The 18,034-nt window shown below is 38.4% G+C and overlaps 1 protein-coding gene across 1 annotated transcript in view; it reads left to right on the forward strand.

Annotated features, from left to right (window-relative positions):
• EMB2247 (protein EMBRYO DEFECTIVE 2247) overlaps nt 1–18,034 on the forward strand; it is a 358,900-nt gene that overhangs the window by 134,727 nt on the left and 206,139 nt on the right. Inside the window, exon 16 of the mRNA XM_089814096.1 lies at nt 2,118–2,229. Within this exon, the coding sequence (XP_089670222.1) occupies nt 2,118–2,229 (112 nt within the window). The remainder of the gene's footprint in view (nt 1–2,117; nt 2,230–18,034) is intronic.

Here is an 18,034-nt window from a genome sequence, read left to right on the forward strand (position 1 = left end):
ACAAAATGTAGGACAACATACTAGATTTCTCTTTTAACAATATAATTAGAACTAAATCATTGCAGATGTATTTCGGCGCAATGGAATCTAGTAGAAACCCCAATAGATATTTGACTAACTTCTTGAATATCACATTCAAACTCAGATATAGGCAAATGGAATACAATACTATAATAAAACCAAAAGATTATCCACAAGAATATAACCTGTTATTTCACAATAACATTCAAGATGTCAAGCACATAACCATGAGTTACAAACTAGTAAGATAAAACCAATAACTCTTATAACTCCTTAAAATACGTTGTTGCATTATACAACAACAATACAATAACCAACACTACAAATCCAATCCTTAAATATAGATTAACAGTCAGATTGGAAATACTAGAATAAGAACCTGTAAGCACATGTGAAACACATGAACTGATGTCTCCGAAGACAATGGGTTTGCGTCCACTGCTTGCCAGTATGAGTGGCTACGTCCTTAAACTAGCTAAAAGCTGAAGCCTTCTGAAAACTCTCACAAGAGAGAAAACTGAACTAAATCATAAATCAAGCATGCTGAGCCATGAGCCTCTTTCCCCTCTTAATACACAAACTAAGACTCTTCGACTCCCCTCTGGCTTTCGTTGTATTCCCTTGTGGCTCTTTAACTTCCCTATGGCATTTCGTCTTATTCCTCCTTGACCTTTTGCCCTCTTTATAACATTAAATTGACCTTTTAGTAATTTGAGTCTTTGTCTCGTAGTCAATTTTAACATTATATAGAATAAGTCTTCAATATTTCTAATGTCCCATAAAGGGGACATTACATGTGTATCTAAATTGTTAAATGGATATGCAACTAGATATAACAATATCCTAATACTGAAATAAACTACTGTCATTCTTTGGAATAAACATCTTAAACGTGTAGTGATTGATATATATGGTCACTTATATCATTGGTTGCATTCCTTAAAGCATATAATTCTAATATGATATTAGTTCTCCCTTACTGGCGATCAGTTCTGAATTAAGAAACCTTCATTGTCCAACCTTTATTCTTATGTTTGATTCAAGTTCAAACTATATTATATAATGCTCTTCACCCCTATACAATGTGGTAAATGAATGTATATTTTTTATTTAATCAGTGCATCAAAACATGTTGCGTTCCAAATTGAAATTTAAGAGATTACATTGTTTCATGAAAATAGTTCTTAGGCTGGATGTTTTCTAGGTGCAATGAATGAAATCGCCTCTGCTGAAGTTGAAAAAAAAGACAAATTTGTTTTGACGAGTTGTTAATTATGTGCTATTTTGTCTCGAGTTGTTGTAACACAATGCCCTTGCTAGTTTTTCTATAATGCAATGGTTAGTGGTTGAAATCAAATAGCCCAGAGATCATAATCAGAATCCTTTCATTGTAATTCAATAAGTAATTTGTTTTAAAAAATCCATAGCAGCTATCTTCACATAACTTGTTGGAATAATTAGGACTGTTGCAGTAATACAAATCAGTTGTTTTCCTGCACATCAGTATATGATCAGATAATGGCCTAATTCACAGGATTGGTGGTCAGTTTTAGGTTTGCTTTCTTTGCGTGTGTTTGTTTATCATTGTTTCAGAATGCTTATTTTGTTTTATTAGAACAGTATTTGAGTTTTAAAGTTATTGTTCCAATCTAAATATCCATTACAATTCAGCAATTCATTTTATTTTATAGTGGTTTAATGCGCTGTTTGCAATTCTAGTTGGCTATTTTTCTGATCTTGTTCATTTTCGTCCATTCTATCTAAAATATTCAGCTGATTAGATTTGCCCTGTCCAATTAAAACATGTGGTCTTACATATATTTCACTAATGTATTGTCAAGATTCGAAACAACGTTTCTAGTTTAAAATGATATGTTGTGTGCTCAATATTTTCCCATTAATAAGTTTTTTGATTGATCTTTAGTATTGATCTCATATGTATTAGACTTAATGAGGATAAATTAGGATTTCATATTTTTCTATGAACAATCTAGGTTATTATTGCCAAGTCAGAATTTTTCAATGAAGTGTTCAGTTGATTATTATTGAAATAGAAGTGACCAGATTTTTTATTTTTTAATTAATGATCTGTGCAGGTATGATATTCTATTTTTCTGGGTGGCAAGAATGGTAATGATGGGTATTGAATTCACTGGTAGACCACCATTTTCATATGTGTATCTTCATGGTCTAGTACGTGATTCTCAGGTAAATACTTAGAAGCATTAATTGGAAACATGTCGGCTTATAATTTAATGCAATTAGAATAAAAACCCTCCATGAATGATCCCTCATTTGTCATTAATTGTACAGTCAATTACAAGGATATTTTTCTTGAAACACATTAAAATCTTGAATAGTACTTATTTTGACCATAATGTAATGGAGATCTTTACTGCTTTCTAGTTACAGTATCAATTACACTGATATACAAATAGAGGGATGGCGTACAACGGATTGGTTATTCAAGAATAACATAGTAAAAGATTTTTGAGGGTAGTTGTTAATTACATGATTGTAGATCATGGAGGGCCATTCACCAATCTGACCCCTTTCCCAGCTACAACAGTTCTATTTAGAGGGTCCAACAGTTGTCAGTTAGACTGCAGGCATTGGTTAACTATGTTATTAAAGGAATACAAGAATACATGTGTTTACCGTACTGGTAAAGAAAATGAACGCATACAGACAATGGAACATGAACAGCAGAATTCTTTAGATTATTTACATAGGCCAGAACATTACATTATGCTTCATAAGATGAAATAGTAGAAGATGATTTACAATGATCCCAGACGGGATATAAATACTATCCGCTGAACCTTCTCGAAGGAGTCCGTCGGCCACAAACCTTATGTCCGCTACAAACTATTTACCCGTTGGCTACAAAATACAGAAACACTGACGACAATCACCCTGTCGGCTACAAAAACACCGACGACAATCATCCCGTCGGCTACAGAAACACCAATGACATCATCCCCCCCAAAAGAAAAAGTTGTCTCCTGACGACTAACAAAATATGCGAGACAAATTAACAAACAAAATATATTAACAGAGTGACTACAACAAGAAAAATCTGCTTCCGTCGCATCACTTCCACATTCATCCCGATACATCTGTAGCCTTTGCTAACACAATACTGTCTCCTCAAGCTAACCTTGATAGCCACCCATTCTGCTTTCTCTGCTTCCAACACTGGGTCCACTGAGCTAAGTGTCGCTGTATTGCCTTCTGGATGACCCACTCCTCCCGAGCTCTCTATGCATCCACCAAGATAGCCTTTTGGCCAACACCTACTCCCAGTGCCTCTGGTACACAAACACTCCATGCTTGCAACTGCTTCAAGTCTTCTCAACTGATATCCACAACGACTGGGGGTCCGGGGGGCAACGCCCCTGGTGGGGTCTTGGGGCAGTGCCCCTCGCCGCCAAGACCAAATTAGCACTTCGCAACCCACACAAAAATGCACAGATTACGCCATTTCTGTCATTTTCTACCAATTCTACACTCTTTCTGGCAACCACTGATGCGTCCCCTTCCCATTGACATCATCTGTAAGTCATTCTGAACAATTTGAATTTGTCGTCGTTTTTTTTTTAGCAAACCCTCCTCGGCGGAAGAAAAGAACGCCACCTCAGGTATCACAACCCCCGAAACTAGCAAATCCCAGTAAAAAATTAGAAGCTTCTCAGGTCTACCTTTCCAATTACATCAGCTCACACAGGCGCAACTTCTCACACCTCAAGCTCAAAATCTGGAGTCGTCCTTCAAGCTTCCCACAACAAAAAGTCTCCACCCTTCCAAACCCTCAATCGCTATTTTGAAGTCTTTTAAAATTCTCTGCTATGAGTATGAACACGCCCATCCCAGTATGGAGATGTGAATCGATGGCATTGATTGTATTGCCCAGAACTCCACAGAAATGGTCAACTGCTCCGCGGGAATATGGACTCCGCAGGCCCAACATCGTGGGGACCCCGTAACAAATATCCCATCTCGCCAAACTACAGCTCCTCTAACACAATCAATCCCATCCGGGAGAGTCGCCATTTGTTTCCACTCATTCCCCTTCGAATCGTAACTCCAAGCTCCCCCTCTATAAAATGCATAGACGCCATTAATGGCCGAAATACAAGAACAAGATCTCGAGCATCCCCGCTTGGGCCACATGTTCTCTAGACTACTCCAGATCCCCAAATTCGGATCATAAACTTGTGCACTCTGTTTGAATATACCCTACGACTCACTTTCATACCCGCTGATCACATAAAACTTCCCATCCATGAAAGCCCCTTGACATTCATCCCGTTCCTCAATCATATCCGAAAAAATCTCCCATTTATCTTGCTCCACATCATAAACAGCCGCTCCTCTCAGAGCACTCTTATTTTCACCATGGCCGCCGGCAATGTACAGAAGCTCATCCGAAATAGAGCAAGTGAAAAATGACCGAACTGTCTGCATATCAGCCCCTTTAATCTATTTCCCCGACGAGACATGGAGCACAAACACGGATTTCACTGCCTCCCATCACTTCGGATGCCATCCACCGATCACTTTGCTCTTCACGAAAATGTAGTCGCTGAAGAGGAGAATTCCGTCAAACAATTTTTTAAAACAACCCTGCGGACAGAGGAAATCCGCGGGTTGCTTCCATGGCCAGTCTGTCCGCGGGACACAATCTGTGGAAAGCCTACTTGTGGACATCCTACCCACAGGACATAGGACAGAGGAAATCCGCGGGTTTCTTTTGCGGCCAGTTTGTTCGCGGGACACAATCCGCAGAAAGCCTGCCCGTGGGACACAGTCCGCGGGCTCTCACTCTGTTTTTTTTTTTGTTTTTAATTGTTTCTTTTATTTTATTTTTTTAATTTTTTTTATACCATTTCTATTCTACAAAATATACAGAGCACCTCAAATTAGCCTCCGGCCGTCGCCATTCTGCAACGACGAAGGAGTTAGCTGGCCTTTCTGCGACAGCGACGAAGTCGTCCTGGCACCATATATTTTCAATTTGGATTCGTTCACTGCGTGAGGTATCTCTTCCCCATGCGAAGTTGACAATTTGATCGCTCCATTATTGCCGACCTCCTGAATCTGATATGGTCCAACCCTTGGGGCCTTAAACTTTTTTGGTTAGACTTCATTCCGACCGTCGTACTTGAGTACTAACTGCCCCAGCTGAAACCTGTTGAGTTTGTCATGCCACGCCTTATGCCTATTCTGTGTCACCTCCGTCGCCCACTGTGCTTGCGGTCGTCGCGCATCTAGATTATTTTGTTTCTGTTGGCACCCTTCAACTAATTTTATGGTGCGATGCATTCTTTTCTTCTTGTACGGTCCGTTCACCATGTACCGGACGATGGAATTTTTCTTTTTTCTGGGTTTGTATTGTATGTCCTTCCCTTCTTCAGCCATAACCTCCTTTGTGTCATCTGCTTCTCTGTATTCCTTTGGACACTCATTTTCCTCCTTTTTCTCACCTTTGTCGACCCTTAGCATATTACAACTCGGAAAGAGTTCGTAGTCTTCTATTTGCCAATGGTAAAGGCCATTCACTGAGTCTAGGTCGTCATCATTTGATCCTCCTTCTAGTGTCAATACTCTTTCGTCGTTCGGTTCCATTATCTTTCCTTCATTGTCATTTCTTTCATTGTCATTGTCGCCTTCACCTTCTGAGTCTGACGATGCTGACTCCTCACCTACCATTTGTGTGTGTAGGTCAATTATGAATCTTTTGCCTCTGCGCTCCATTGACAGGGTATTTCGTTTCCAATCATGTTTTACTTTTGCTTGCACCAACCAAGTCCGTCCGAGAATAGCATCATATCCTTTTCTTTTCAATGGAATGACCACAAAATTCAATAAAAATGGTTGCGTACCAATGGTTACCAGTTGCGCCCTCAAGGTTCCTAACGGTTTGATCCTGTGCTAGTCCGCCGTGAGCAACTGGAATGTAGGTGGCCATAGTGTCGGCTTTCCCAACTTCTTCCAGGTATCCTCTGGTAAGACATTCACGCCTGACCCTCCGTCAACAATTGTGTTTGTCAAAACATTTCCCAAAATCCCCATCTCGACGACCGCCGGATGCCTTCCCGTCGTGAGTGTCGGAAGCATTGGGTCTGTTGCCGTCGTTGGACTACTGTCCCTTCTTGTGTCCTCTGTTGCTTTCGAAAATGTGTATGATTCGGAATGGCCGTCCGTAACTGGGGCATTGTGAGAAGGAGGTCACTTATCTTGACCGATATCTCTGTTTGTAAGATCTGCCATACAATGTTTTGTTCTGCTAAGTTCCTTGGCAAAGTGCCGGTGATGTCCTTCAACTGAGATGTCCTTGCCGATGATGCTTTTCCAATTTCCACCTGCGCTTCCTCCAATTTTCTTTTTTCCTCCGACGGCAGTTTTGCTTGCCTCATCGTAATTGCCAGAACCTCCTCTTCATCCGTGTCGACAGTGATCAAGTTTACTCTAGACTTTGGGCACTTGGCATCTTCATGGCCACCGGGTCCGCACCATCTGCATAATAATTTTGGTGTGTTTGCCGCTGTACAATTCCACGCAAAATGACCCCACAAATTATATGCTTGGCATTGAATGATCAGCCGTCTGTTTGCATCATACTGGGTTCAACTTTGACTCCCATTATTATTGTTATTGTTCACATTGTTGTTATTTTGCCCTCTGTTATTATTCCTGTACCCTCCGGATATGGCACCTGTGCTATTCATATTTCCGCTACTGGCCGACATGGAAGCCTCCTGTGTAAGAAGCACCTGCGGAGATCCTCTTGTCTTCATGTTAAAGGGGCACTCTTTTGTCGAATGGCCCATGATCTGACAAATGTCACAGAATTGGTTCTTTGGACAGGATCCTTTAGTATGACCGTCGGTTTTACACTCCGTGCACCACAACTCACTACCTTTTGGCTCCTTCTCCATATTTTTAAACTCCTTCATTATGCGGATCATGTCCTTCTGTAAGGCGCGGACCTTCTTGCTGCTGCCTTCATCGTCCCTACTATCTTCTCCGGTAGGTTCATCATCATCAGAATCAGATGAGCTAGTCTTCCTCTTCTTTGTCTTCTGCTCACTTTTGAGGTCCAATGCTCTGCTATAAGCTTTCGCGTATGACGACGGTGGCACAATTTTCATTTTCTTCCACAACTTCGAGCGTAGGCCTTCCATGAACCATCTTTTCTAAAGTCTGTCTGCTGGCTTACTTTCCATTTTATTTATCAAATCTTTTAATTTCCTGGCATAAACGCGGACGGTTTCGTTCTTCCCCTGCTTAGTATTGAAGATCTCTGCTACAATTTCATTATCATCCCGCAATAGTTTAAATTTTGCCAAAAACTCCTTTTTAATGTTATCCCAACTGTTTAGCTTTTGTGGATCTGTATCAGTAAACCAATCAATTGCCACGCCCCGTAGGGTGGCCGGAAATTGCCTCATCCAGTCGTCTTCACTAGTTATCCCATTTGCCTTCTAGATCGTTTCACATGTTTTGCAATGTCGAATGGGATCGGCCGTACCATCACCATTGAACTTTGACAGTTTCTCTTTCGGTCCTGCCATCACAATTGGTTTTTGTAAACAGGTGTTGCTCGGTCTTGCAACACTGGTGCTCATCACTCCCACACTGGCGGTCTGCACTCCCACACCGGCGGACTGGTCTCCCACACCGGCGGACTGGTCTCCCAAACTGGCGGATTGCACTCCCACACCGGCGGACTGGTCTCCCACACCGTTAGAGTGCACTACCACACCGGCGGACTGTTTTCCCACACCGTCAGACTCAACAGCTATGAACTTTGTTGAAGAAGGATGTTCTGAAGTTGTCCACTGTGGAAGTATATCCCAGACAAAGAGTTCACTCCACGCTCTTGCTCCACTGGCACTTCGAGCCGTGCGAGTCAATGCTCTTCCATCTGAATTCTCTTCCCTTGGCGAACACAAATTCAAAAACTCCTCCCGTGCTTCTTCCACCAATTCCACCCTCTGTCGAGTTTCCTCCAACAATTCTTCCGTGCTCCAATTTTCGTTGGCAATCTTCTAGAATCTCCTTCGGCGTTCGGTTTGTTGTGCCAGAATTAAATTTTCTTGCGCAGTACGGATTCCATCTTTTCCCTTGACCTTATTTCGACCCTTGTTAAGCTGATTTGGCATTAATCTTCATTCCTCCCACCTTCCAGGTAAAGAAAATGAACGCATACAGACAATGGAACATGAACAACAGAATTCTTTAGATTATTCGCATAGGCCAGAACATTACATTATGCTTCATAAGATGAAATAGTAGAAGATGATTTACAATGATCCTAGACGGGATATAAATACTATGCGCCGAACCTTCCCGAAGGAGTCCGTCGGCCACAAACATTATGTCGGCTACAAACTCTTTACCCGTCAGCGACATGATACAGAAACACCGACGACAATCACCCCGTCGGCTACAAAAACACCGATAACAATCATTCCGTCGGCTACAGAAACACCAACGACAACATGCTTTTAAAACTAGATATATCTAAAGCTTACAATATGGTGTCTTGGAAGTTTCTATCTTCCGCTCTTAGAAAGTATGGTTTTGAAGGGAGGATTCTTTCCATGTTGGAGGTTTGTTTCCACTCACCTATGTATTTGGAGCTTGTCGATAATTCCCTTCAAGGTTTCTTTGTTTTTCAGGTGGTCTCTGCTAGGGAGATTCCCTTTTCCCCTACCTCTTTATCTTGATGGCTGATGCTCTTGGTCATGACTTTTCCCAAAAGGTCGTTGAAGACTGGTTTTAAACCTTCTTCCTCACCTTTGGTGGTTTCTCATCAACAATTTGTGGATGACATGGTGCTTCTAGGCTTACTACTGTTTTAGTGGCTAAAGGGTACAGAAAGTTACTTCAGAATTATGCATTGGTTTCAAGTCAAGGAATCAATCTTCAAACAAGCGCCATCTATATTTTTCTATACTCCTAATATCAAAATCATATTGCAGCCATTCTTAACCATCATATAGTGTAATGTTCTAGCTCCTCTTAATAGCGAAACCATATTGCAGCCATTCTTAACCGTCATAGCATAATGTTCTAGTTAAATATGCTCTAACCATTTTTTGGCATACGGTGTGAGGATTGGTTGTATAGCCTATTGTCATGCCGAGGAGGGAATATGGTTGACCGTACGGTAAGGGGGAGGCGGAGATGGCACACTATGGGGCTGAGTCATCGTACGATGCAAGCAGTGTATGATGAACGTAGAGAGGGGAGACGGTGTATAGTGGTGGAGGTGACTAACTACCACATGGTGGTATGGGATGGCTATGTACAACATCTCGATTGATCGTACGTTGTGACTTGGAGCAAGACCATATGGTGTGACAAGAAGTTTTGGGGGTGAAAGAAATCAAGGTACGTGTGGTAGCCTAAACATGCAATAGAGGGAAGACATTGGAGGGTGCACAAGGGATGGAAACCATCAATTTGACTAAGCATTCAATGCTTATCAATAGGTCATTAAGGGAGTAATACTATATAGGAACACAAAGAGATGATGCCAGGAAACCAATGTTCTAAAATTTTCTTTAATTGTCAGAAATGAAGAATACAGGAGAGTGCTTTAGACTTGCCAGAACTAGAGCTAAACAACATAGCAAAGTAGTGTGAGGGATTGATCCCACTAAAACTGCTAAGCCAAATAGGGTAGATCTTTTACTTTCAAAATGGAAAATAAAACATAACGCAAACTGGAATTCATAATTTACAAATAAAATAAACCAAGTCGCATACCTATGACATCTAACCCAATGAACATATATATCCTGTTAGAGGAAAACACTCGAGGGAAAAACGTGCCGACACATGACACGAAAAACACCTATGCCTACAAAAAAATATAGATGGGCCCAAGATATACATAAATCAATTGGGACCCCAAATAAATGACGGGGATATTACAGTCCTCCCATCCCAAAAATTACTTGCCCTCAGGCAATTGCAAATCTGATTCTAGGAAACGTTCTGCAATTAGCTTCTTCAGTTTGGAATCATGCACCAGGTAGATCGTATTGCCACAGTAAATGATATCATCAATCACTTTGTATCAATCATCCTATATATAGCCATCTATCAGCTGACATGCAAAGGTGTTTTTGGAGTACAGGACAACAGATGGGTCCGCCAATCATTCAAGGAATGAAATGAAGTGTTAACTGTCACATTTTTACTTCCCTCCATAGTGCTGAAGTTACATTCTGGGATCATGTTTGTTTAAAAATTGCTTCGATTTTCTTTATTGTGACTTCCCTTGGTCCTCTATTTGACATCCCTCTTAGTAGCACCTTCTTGCCATCTGTCTCAAATGAAAAGTCCATCCTCTTGAAACTTTGAGTATGTTGATCAAGGGTCTCCATCCAATGGATGCCCAATATGATATGTACATCAACCAGATCAATGACAAAGAAATTATCTATCAAGGTATAGTTTCCCATGGTAATGCTGAGTTGTTGTTCATGTAAATGGTAAAGGACACAAATGTTGTCTATGTTGTTGTGTTCTTTTTAAAGGAAACTCACAAACTTGCACGTGTATAATCGTTGTTCATGTAAATGGTAAAGGGCACAAACGCTGTCTATGTTGTTGTATACTTATTTTAATTTTCTGTTACTCCTTACTGTTCTTGGCATGCTATTTGTAAAATAGACAGCCCATAGTCTGTCTCTCTTACCAAGCTATAAGGAGAGCCTGCTCATGAAATTATTCTTACTACACATATTGAAGTCAAGATCCCACACATACATCGATGCTCCTTTGCTCATATTGCTGATGGAATTGTATAAATTACTATTCATATATTAATATCTTCAATTAGTATTCTGATTGGCTGTTCTGCTTACCCTATAACTGCAGCCTTCACTTCAATCAATATGCATATTTATCACTGCAATCAATGTATATTAGGAATAGCTTGTCCTTACCAAACTCCTTAATATCAACTACCATGTTGGGCTTGACTTGTAAGTTGTAACAAAGTAGTAATCTATGTTGTCTTTGATATTAATCAACATCTTATCAATGACAACTTCATTGAAACCTTCGACATCAATGACAATATTTGAACATTTCCACGGTGGGATTCCTCTATTTAGAGGTAGAGGAATTCTGACCAGAATTCTTAGTGCAGTGAACTTCCCTACCCATCAAGTCATTCAAACTTCATCTGTTTGATCATTTCCCAAACCCAAGGACTTAGACCTTTCATCAAGCTTTTACTTTTTAGTCTTTTATGAAGGTGGAGAGTCTTGGAATAGTGGAATTCAATTAGTGAGGAAATTTGACCCGATTTTCCATTCAGACTCATACTCCCTCCTCACTTAGTTTTAGTCATTTTTCATGCAACTTTGTAATGTCCCCATTTCTAGAAAGGATTTAATAATGAGTATTAAAAAAGAGATACAAATAATAATAATAAATAAATAAATATATATAAGTTGATGAACAAGTATTGTATCAAATTGATATAATATAATATTATATCAATTAATATAGTTGTAATACAATCGATATTAATGTTAATAATCAATATTGATCAATTCTCAAAATTTGATGAATAATAACAATATTATTATCTTAATAACAAAGATATTTAAAAAAAGATAATAATAAATATATAAAATGGTAAAACTAAAATGAATAATTAAAACACATAAAATAATAAGATAAGAATAGAATAAAATAGTTACAATGTTAAATAGATATTACATACATCTAATCATTAAATATCAATACAAAATATATTAATCAATAGGCATGACTGAAAAGACATGACCATTACTTTTCAACCACCGTGTGGGTATGTAATAGGGGAGATTATAAATCGAAAAGGTGGGAAACATAGTCCATTCAATTTATATGTAGCTCCAGAAGGAAACAGTAATAGGGGCAGACCTGTAGAATGTACATTGCGTAGGTGTGAAAGAGGGAATCATGAGTATTGGCAATAAAATATAGAAGGAAGACCCAGTCAGCATACTCACAGAAAAGAATAGTAAATAATTACATAATTCGGACATGAGAAATATGGTCGTCATAGAACCATCAAACACCAGACATAGCAGCATATAATAATTCTATGGCACATACCAAACAATCGATTGAAGACACCAATATCCAATATGGAGATCCAACTGGGCAACAGGATCAAACATGGTTTATTACAAAAGGATTCTATAATGTAGACCAGTCGCACTATATAAGGGAAAAATATAAAGAAAAAATGGGTTAGACAAGTAGGAAATTCTGATTCAGCAGCGTGAACATTCACCAAGTGATAAAAGGGAATATTCAATGGAGACCCTGTTGGGTGGATATTTTGTAATTGATAGTTTTAGGTGAAATCTAGTTGCAAAATAGGTAGACCAGCCACAACGTGTGAGACAGAGTCTCTCCACTTTAAAGGGAAGGCTCCCCCTTCTCACCATTCCTTGGATCAACTGAAGGTAAACAAGAAGTTGAGAGATTTGAAAAGGTATTACCAATATTCTTTCCTCTTGGCTTTCAAGAAATGCAGAGCAAGTAATGGGCAAGATGAAACCTTGAACTACACTTCTAGCTAGAGTTGTAAACGGTGATACCGATAAACTAACACTAAGTCAAAGGCTAGCTGAAAGCATATTAGTTTGGCTCTAAGTCCGATCTTAATCTACGCTTATAACAATAACCTTTACTATTGGGGCACAAAGATTTCCAAAAATAAAGAATTCTAACTATTTTGTGAATTAAGAAACAAATATAAGCTAAAATCAAAGCTCTTAGTCTATATATCTCCACAACCGCTCCCTATCAAAGCTTTGACACCGATTGCTTCCTAACTCTTTTAATACTCAATTATCAAGAATGCAATAACACATGAATCAAAGATAACAAGTGTAAATCACAGTCAAAGCTTCCAACTTGCACAAGTAACAATTGCACTCAATCAAAGTTAAGCTTTAATTGTTTCTTTGAATTCACTTTTCTTTCAAAATAGTACTACACAATCAAAGTTATTCTTGCACAATTTCTCCCGAGCTCTCTTGTATACAATAAAAGATGATTTTACAATGAAGGAGCACTCCTTTATACAGGCAAAGGAGTTGAGGAAACAAAGGAGGAAAAAGTGGGAGCAACTGAACTAACTTTGACTCGGTCTAACTAACAAGAGCAATTAGTGGATTACATGTCATTACACATGTAAATCGTGTTACATGTAACTACACATTTTTATGTAATACATACTTTCTAATTTACAAAAATGAAAAAGAAAACAAATAACAATCTTAAAGATTGTTCTTTAGTGCGTTGAATTTGATGATGGCATCACGCACTGTAGGAAGATCTAAAATGTCCATTGTCTTTGATATAGCTTCTATTCTCATTGTATCGGCATATGCTGATTTTACAACCTTGGAATTTGTTGTGAGAGAATCCTGCAAGTGCTTTGCTAGGGATTTTTACAAAGAAAACTTATTCATTGTATGAGAATCAAAATCTTTAGAATCTAAATCAGCATTGACCTTGATTGTATACTCTCAAGTCATCTCTTCAATTGTAACCAAGTTATCATGTTCAAGAACTTGACATCCTATTTGTTCCAAGTCACACATGATTCTAGTCTCTATTGCCTAACAATCTTATAAGATTGCTTGCAACTTTGTTACAAATTTTCATAATGTTTCTTCTTTATAGTCCATGGGTCCATGACATTTGTAGAACATTTCACAAGATGAAATGACATCACATGTGACCATGGCATCCAAATCAGATTTGGAGATCCAATCCCAATCATTTAGAATTTCTTTTAGAGTATCAACTTCTTGACTTAAAGATGTAATCAAGTCATGCAAAATTTCTTCAATCTCTGTGATACGTTCAAGAATTTTGACCGCATCTGTGATGGCTTGAACTCCTTCAGAGGCAACTTCTCCAAACCAAGTTTTTGCTGTTTCCATGATCCATTTCTCTTGAGGTGTCTTAGATGTAGTGGTTGTATGTTGCAAAGACTGCTGTTGACTAACCTCATTCAGGTGAGCTACTTCCTCCTTAAGTTGATTGATTATCTCCCACAACTCGTGATTGCTCTTTGATACATTAGCAAGTGCATCATGAGCATCTTGTAGATAGTTCAACTGAGATTGCTTACCAAGTTTGATTTTGGTGAACTTGTAATTTGAATAGTTAAGTTCTTCAACCGGTTTCTCAACTAGTGGTTCAACAACCTCTGAAAACTTAGTTTTATTAGAATCAACTATGATCCTTGAAACAATTTTATCTTTTAAAGATTTAGATTTGGTTTTCATAATAGGAAGATTATCTCAGTGTAGTACAAACTTCCTTCTCTTCATAGTAATCTTGCCTAACCAAGCAGGCAAACTAAAACCCTTATCCGCTGATTTAGGAGTAGTAACAACCATTGACATTGATCGTGATTGTATTTCTGTAGTAATTGTACATGCTTCAGTTTGTATTGCTGTTTCTAGAGGTCTTTGTCAAGAAGACTTTTTCATGAATGCTTCAAAATTGATTATTGAAGTATCATGTTGGGAAACTTGACTTTCTGTGAATGTTGGAAAATCCTCAAACATATTCCCCGAGTTCTCACATTGTTCAGCTATAAAAATAGATGCTACTGAGGAGATAGGAAGTGCCAATGTATTTACCTCTGAAATGGGGATGGTAGATGTAAAAATAGTGGAGAAAGAATCTACGTCATAATCCACGACATCAAGGAAAGGTGTTTCCTAAATGGATGAACCTTTCTGATTTATTGGTTGTGGACGAGATAGATCATAACCTCTCCCTCCTCTTCATTAGATTCTTCTTCAGACACAGTTTCTTCTTCAACTTACTCCTCATCAGATTCTTGAGCTTGCATGGGTGCTTGTGAGGGTTCTTGAGATGACTTAGTCCCCTTTCCACCTTTTAACTTGAACTTGCAAGATTGTGTTGCAACGGAAGAAGATGCACCATCTTTGTTTGAGATTTCCAACTGAGATTTCCTTCTAGGCCCCCCAAAACTTTCACAATCTAACCCAAGTTTGGGATTCACTCTCTTGAGACCTTTAATCTTCAACCATTTGTTGGTATTCACTGGGATGGATTGAAATCTATTGAAAATGGATATACCTTCTTTCTGCTGCCATTGTATAGGAAAGGGACATCACTTATCAAAACCAACACGGTGCTATTTTGGATCAAGAATATCACCAACATCGTCTTTTTGAAGATAAGATGGAATTTCAAGCATGTTAAGATCAGTGATTTGCTGTAGAGTGAGCCTGTAGTAATCCATTCTCATAATATCTAGTTTTGTGCCCAGGTCAATCCATACCTGCATGCGATGAACATGAGTGAACGCCCTCTTAATCATTGAATGCATTCCTTGATAATCAAAATCAAACCTAGCCTTAAATCTCTATAATGTGATAAGTTGAAGTTTTGTTTCCATATTCTTTGCCTTATAAACTGAATTGATCATATATTGACCAAATACCAAGGGTTTGACTGTAGTGCTACCAAAACCTGACCTATGTTGAGAATTCTGATAAGAATGTACTTCCATGAGCTGTCTGGCCAATTCCATCAATATGATCTTATCTATAGCATATCTTGGTAGCGTATATGGTTCTCCTTTGAAATAACCAACCCTCAAATAAGTGAAAGTTGGAAACTTTAATGATATTTGTTGTGTGCTAAGGTGATTTAATCATAGTAGTCCTAGATAGGAACTTGTAACCGGTCCCCTTTGGTGGAGAGACCCGCGAAAAATCCCATGGATACAAATATGTAAACTAGGTAGGAATTCATATAGAATGGTGTTGAGGTTCCTACATTAAGCAACTACTCACAAATAGCAGTGCTAAAAAGTTCTCCCATGAAGATAGGTTCTTCATTATCAAAGATTTGGAGAATGAATTTATACATCCAAGGCTTAAAGTTACTGGAATCTTTGAGGCCGCATATCCTACTAAGAAGAGTTATCAAGTCTTTACATTCTGAATTGAAGTTTGACCTGTGAATGGTTTTAAGCCATCATGAAAAATTGCTTCTTCTAATCTTTAACCAATATGCACTCACATACTTATGATAATCCACCCTCTTTTCATTCCACAACTCTTAAGGAACTCTAAAGATTTGTTCAATAACCTTTGGATCAAGGCTAATGATGACCTTTTCATCTGAATTCTTTATTATCTTGGTTTTTGGATTGAAATTTCGTGTACAAACCAAAAACAAATTCTGGTTGCAAGGCAGCCATAGGGAAAGTAGATACCAAATGTATATTACTTTTCTTGATGCACCTCATTCATGTGTTGAAGGAGATTCAACCCTTTGTAAGAAATCAGCCATGTCAACATGCCCGATCTCTATGTCAGAAACATTATCAAGAGGTGACAAAACCTGAGACGTAGTCGCATGAGCTAACTCTTTGTCGAATTGGTACTTCATCTTTCCTTTAGACTTTGTGGATAAGGGCATTTCTTGTGCTACAACATGAAAATCCCAAATGTGAACACATCATCAGAAGATATTGATTCCATATTAGCGTTGATTCTTGACCAGCAACAAAGGTTTGGAGTATGGATAGAATACTTCAAAGTTCTAGTGTGATGATCTTGAAAGGAGATGACACACATATGCAAGGTTGAAATACAACTTGGGAGAATGGAAACATGTGTAAAGGATGAGTCCTTATGTAAAGGTTTGAGGATTAAATGTTGGACACATGGGAATGCGTGTAAATGATAATTTTTTACCATAAAATAGTGACCTTAAGTCAAAAATGGGTTCTCCAGATGTCATTGCAGGGAAAGTTGATTACATGTAAATATGACATGTGACTGGGTTTGAAGGATGAAAATACGTGTAAATGCAAATGGAGGGTGAGAATCGAGATTACATGTAATCGCATGTGGAGAATGAGATGCAGTGTGCCATGAGATGGAATGTGGAATTCAATGTAATTTTTCTTGAAGTGTAATTGCATATGAAAGGAATGGATACAATGTGCCTTGGCATGTAATGACGGATATGGAATGAAATGATGCATTTGCATGAGATGATGGAAAGTGGAGTGAAGTGAAACGTGCTCAAGTTCTTGGGAAAGAACTTGCAAATTCTTCCAAAAGAAGAAAAACAAGAAAACAAGCAAACAAATAACAAAAACAAACACAAAAGAAACACGTACCTTTGGTTTTAAACTCAATCATGCCAAGAGGCAAGTTTCTTTAAAGTGCAAATTCAAATTTGGAGTTTGGAAAAAGTCCAAAAGTATGAAAACGAGAATTTTCATCATATTTAAAGGAAAAATGCACTATTCATGGCATCTCTATGGACAAGTGTGCAACATCAAGCTAAAACATGCAATAGAATACCAAGATAAGCACAAATTAATGAACAAGATGGAATATGTCCACTTACTTGAAGGTTAATGAGCCAAAAATGGAGGAGAATGAAGCTCCAACTTTGAAAAATTCTCAAAACAAATTTTGATCTCTTCAATCTTGCAATGATGAATTCGAAATAAGCAATAAATAGCTGTTTTTCATAGATATGCCCAAAAATGTGGTCAACTATCATCAATGCATGGACGTTTTTGGCAAAATGTTCAAGGAGAGCCCATTTTTAGCAAAAATGTGTTCTCAATCTGCCCTTGCATAGATCGTTTTTTGCATTGGATGGTAAAAAAGTGACCTTCTATGATTGGATCATGCACACAAAGGAAAAAATGACCTATGTTTAAACCAAAATGTGATCTCCAAACTCCAAATCTGGACGTTTTTAGGCAAAACGTGGATCCAAATGAGCATGAAATGAAACGTTTTTTGTATAAATTTGGAAGCCAAATGCATGAAAATGCATGAGGATGCAAAACCACCTCTAGAGGAAGTGATTTCAAGACATGTCATGTAGAGATCTGGCCAAAATCACCAAAAACATGGTCTCAATGAACAAGAAAATCAGGTTCTATGAGGTCATATGCATA

Source organism: Cupressus sempervirens, chromosome 2 (assembly GCF_028749045.1).
Source record: "Cupressus sempervirens isolate cs-2001-9-10 chromosome 2, ASM2874904v1, whole genome shotgun sequence".
NCBI classification, from domain to species: domain Eukaryota; kingdom Viridiplantae; phylum Streptophyta; class Pinopsida; order Cupressales; family Cupressaceae; genus Cupressus; species Cupressus sempervirens.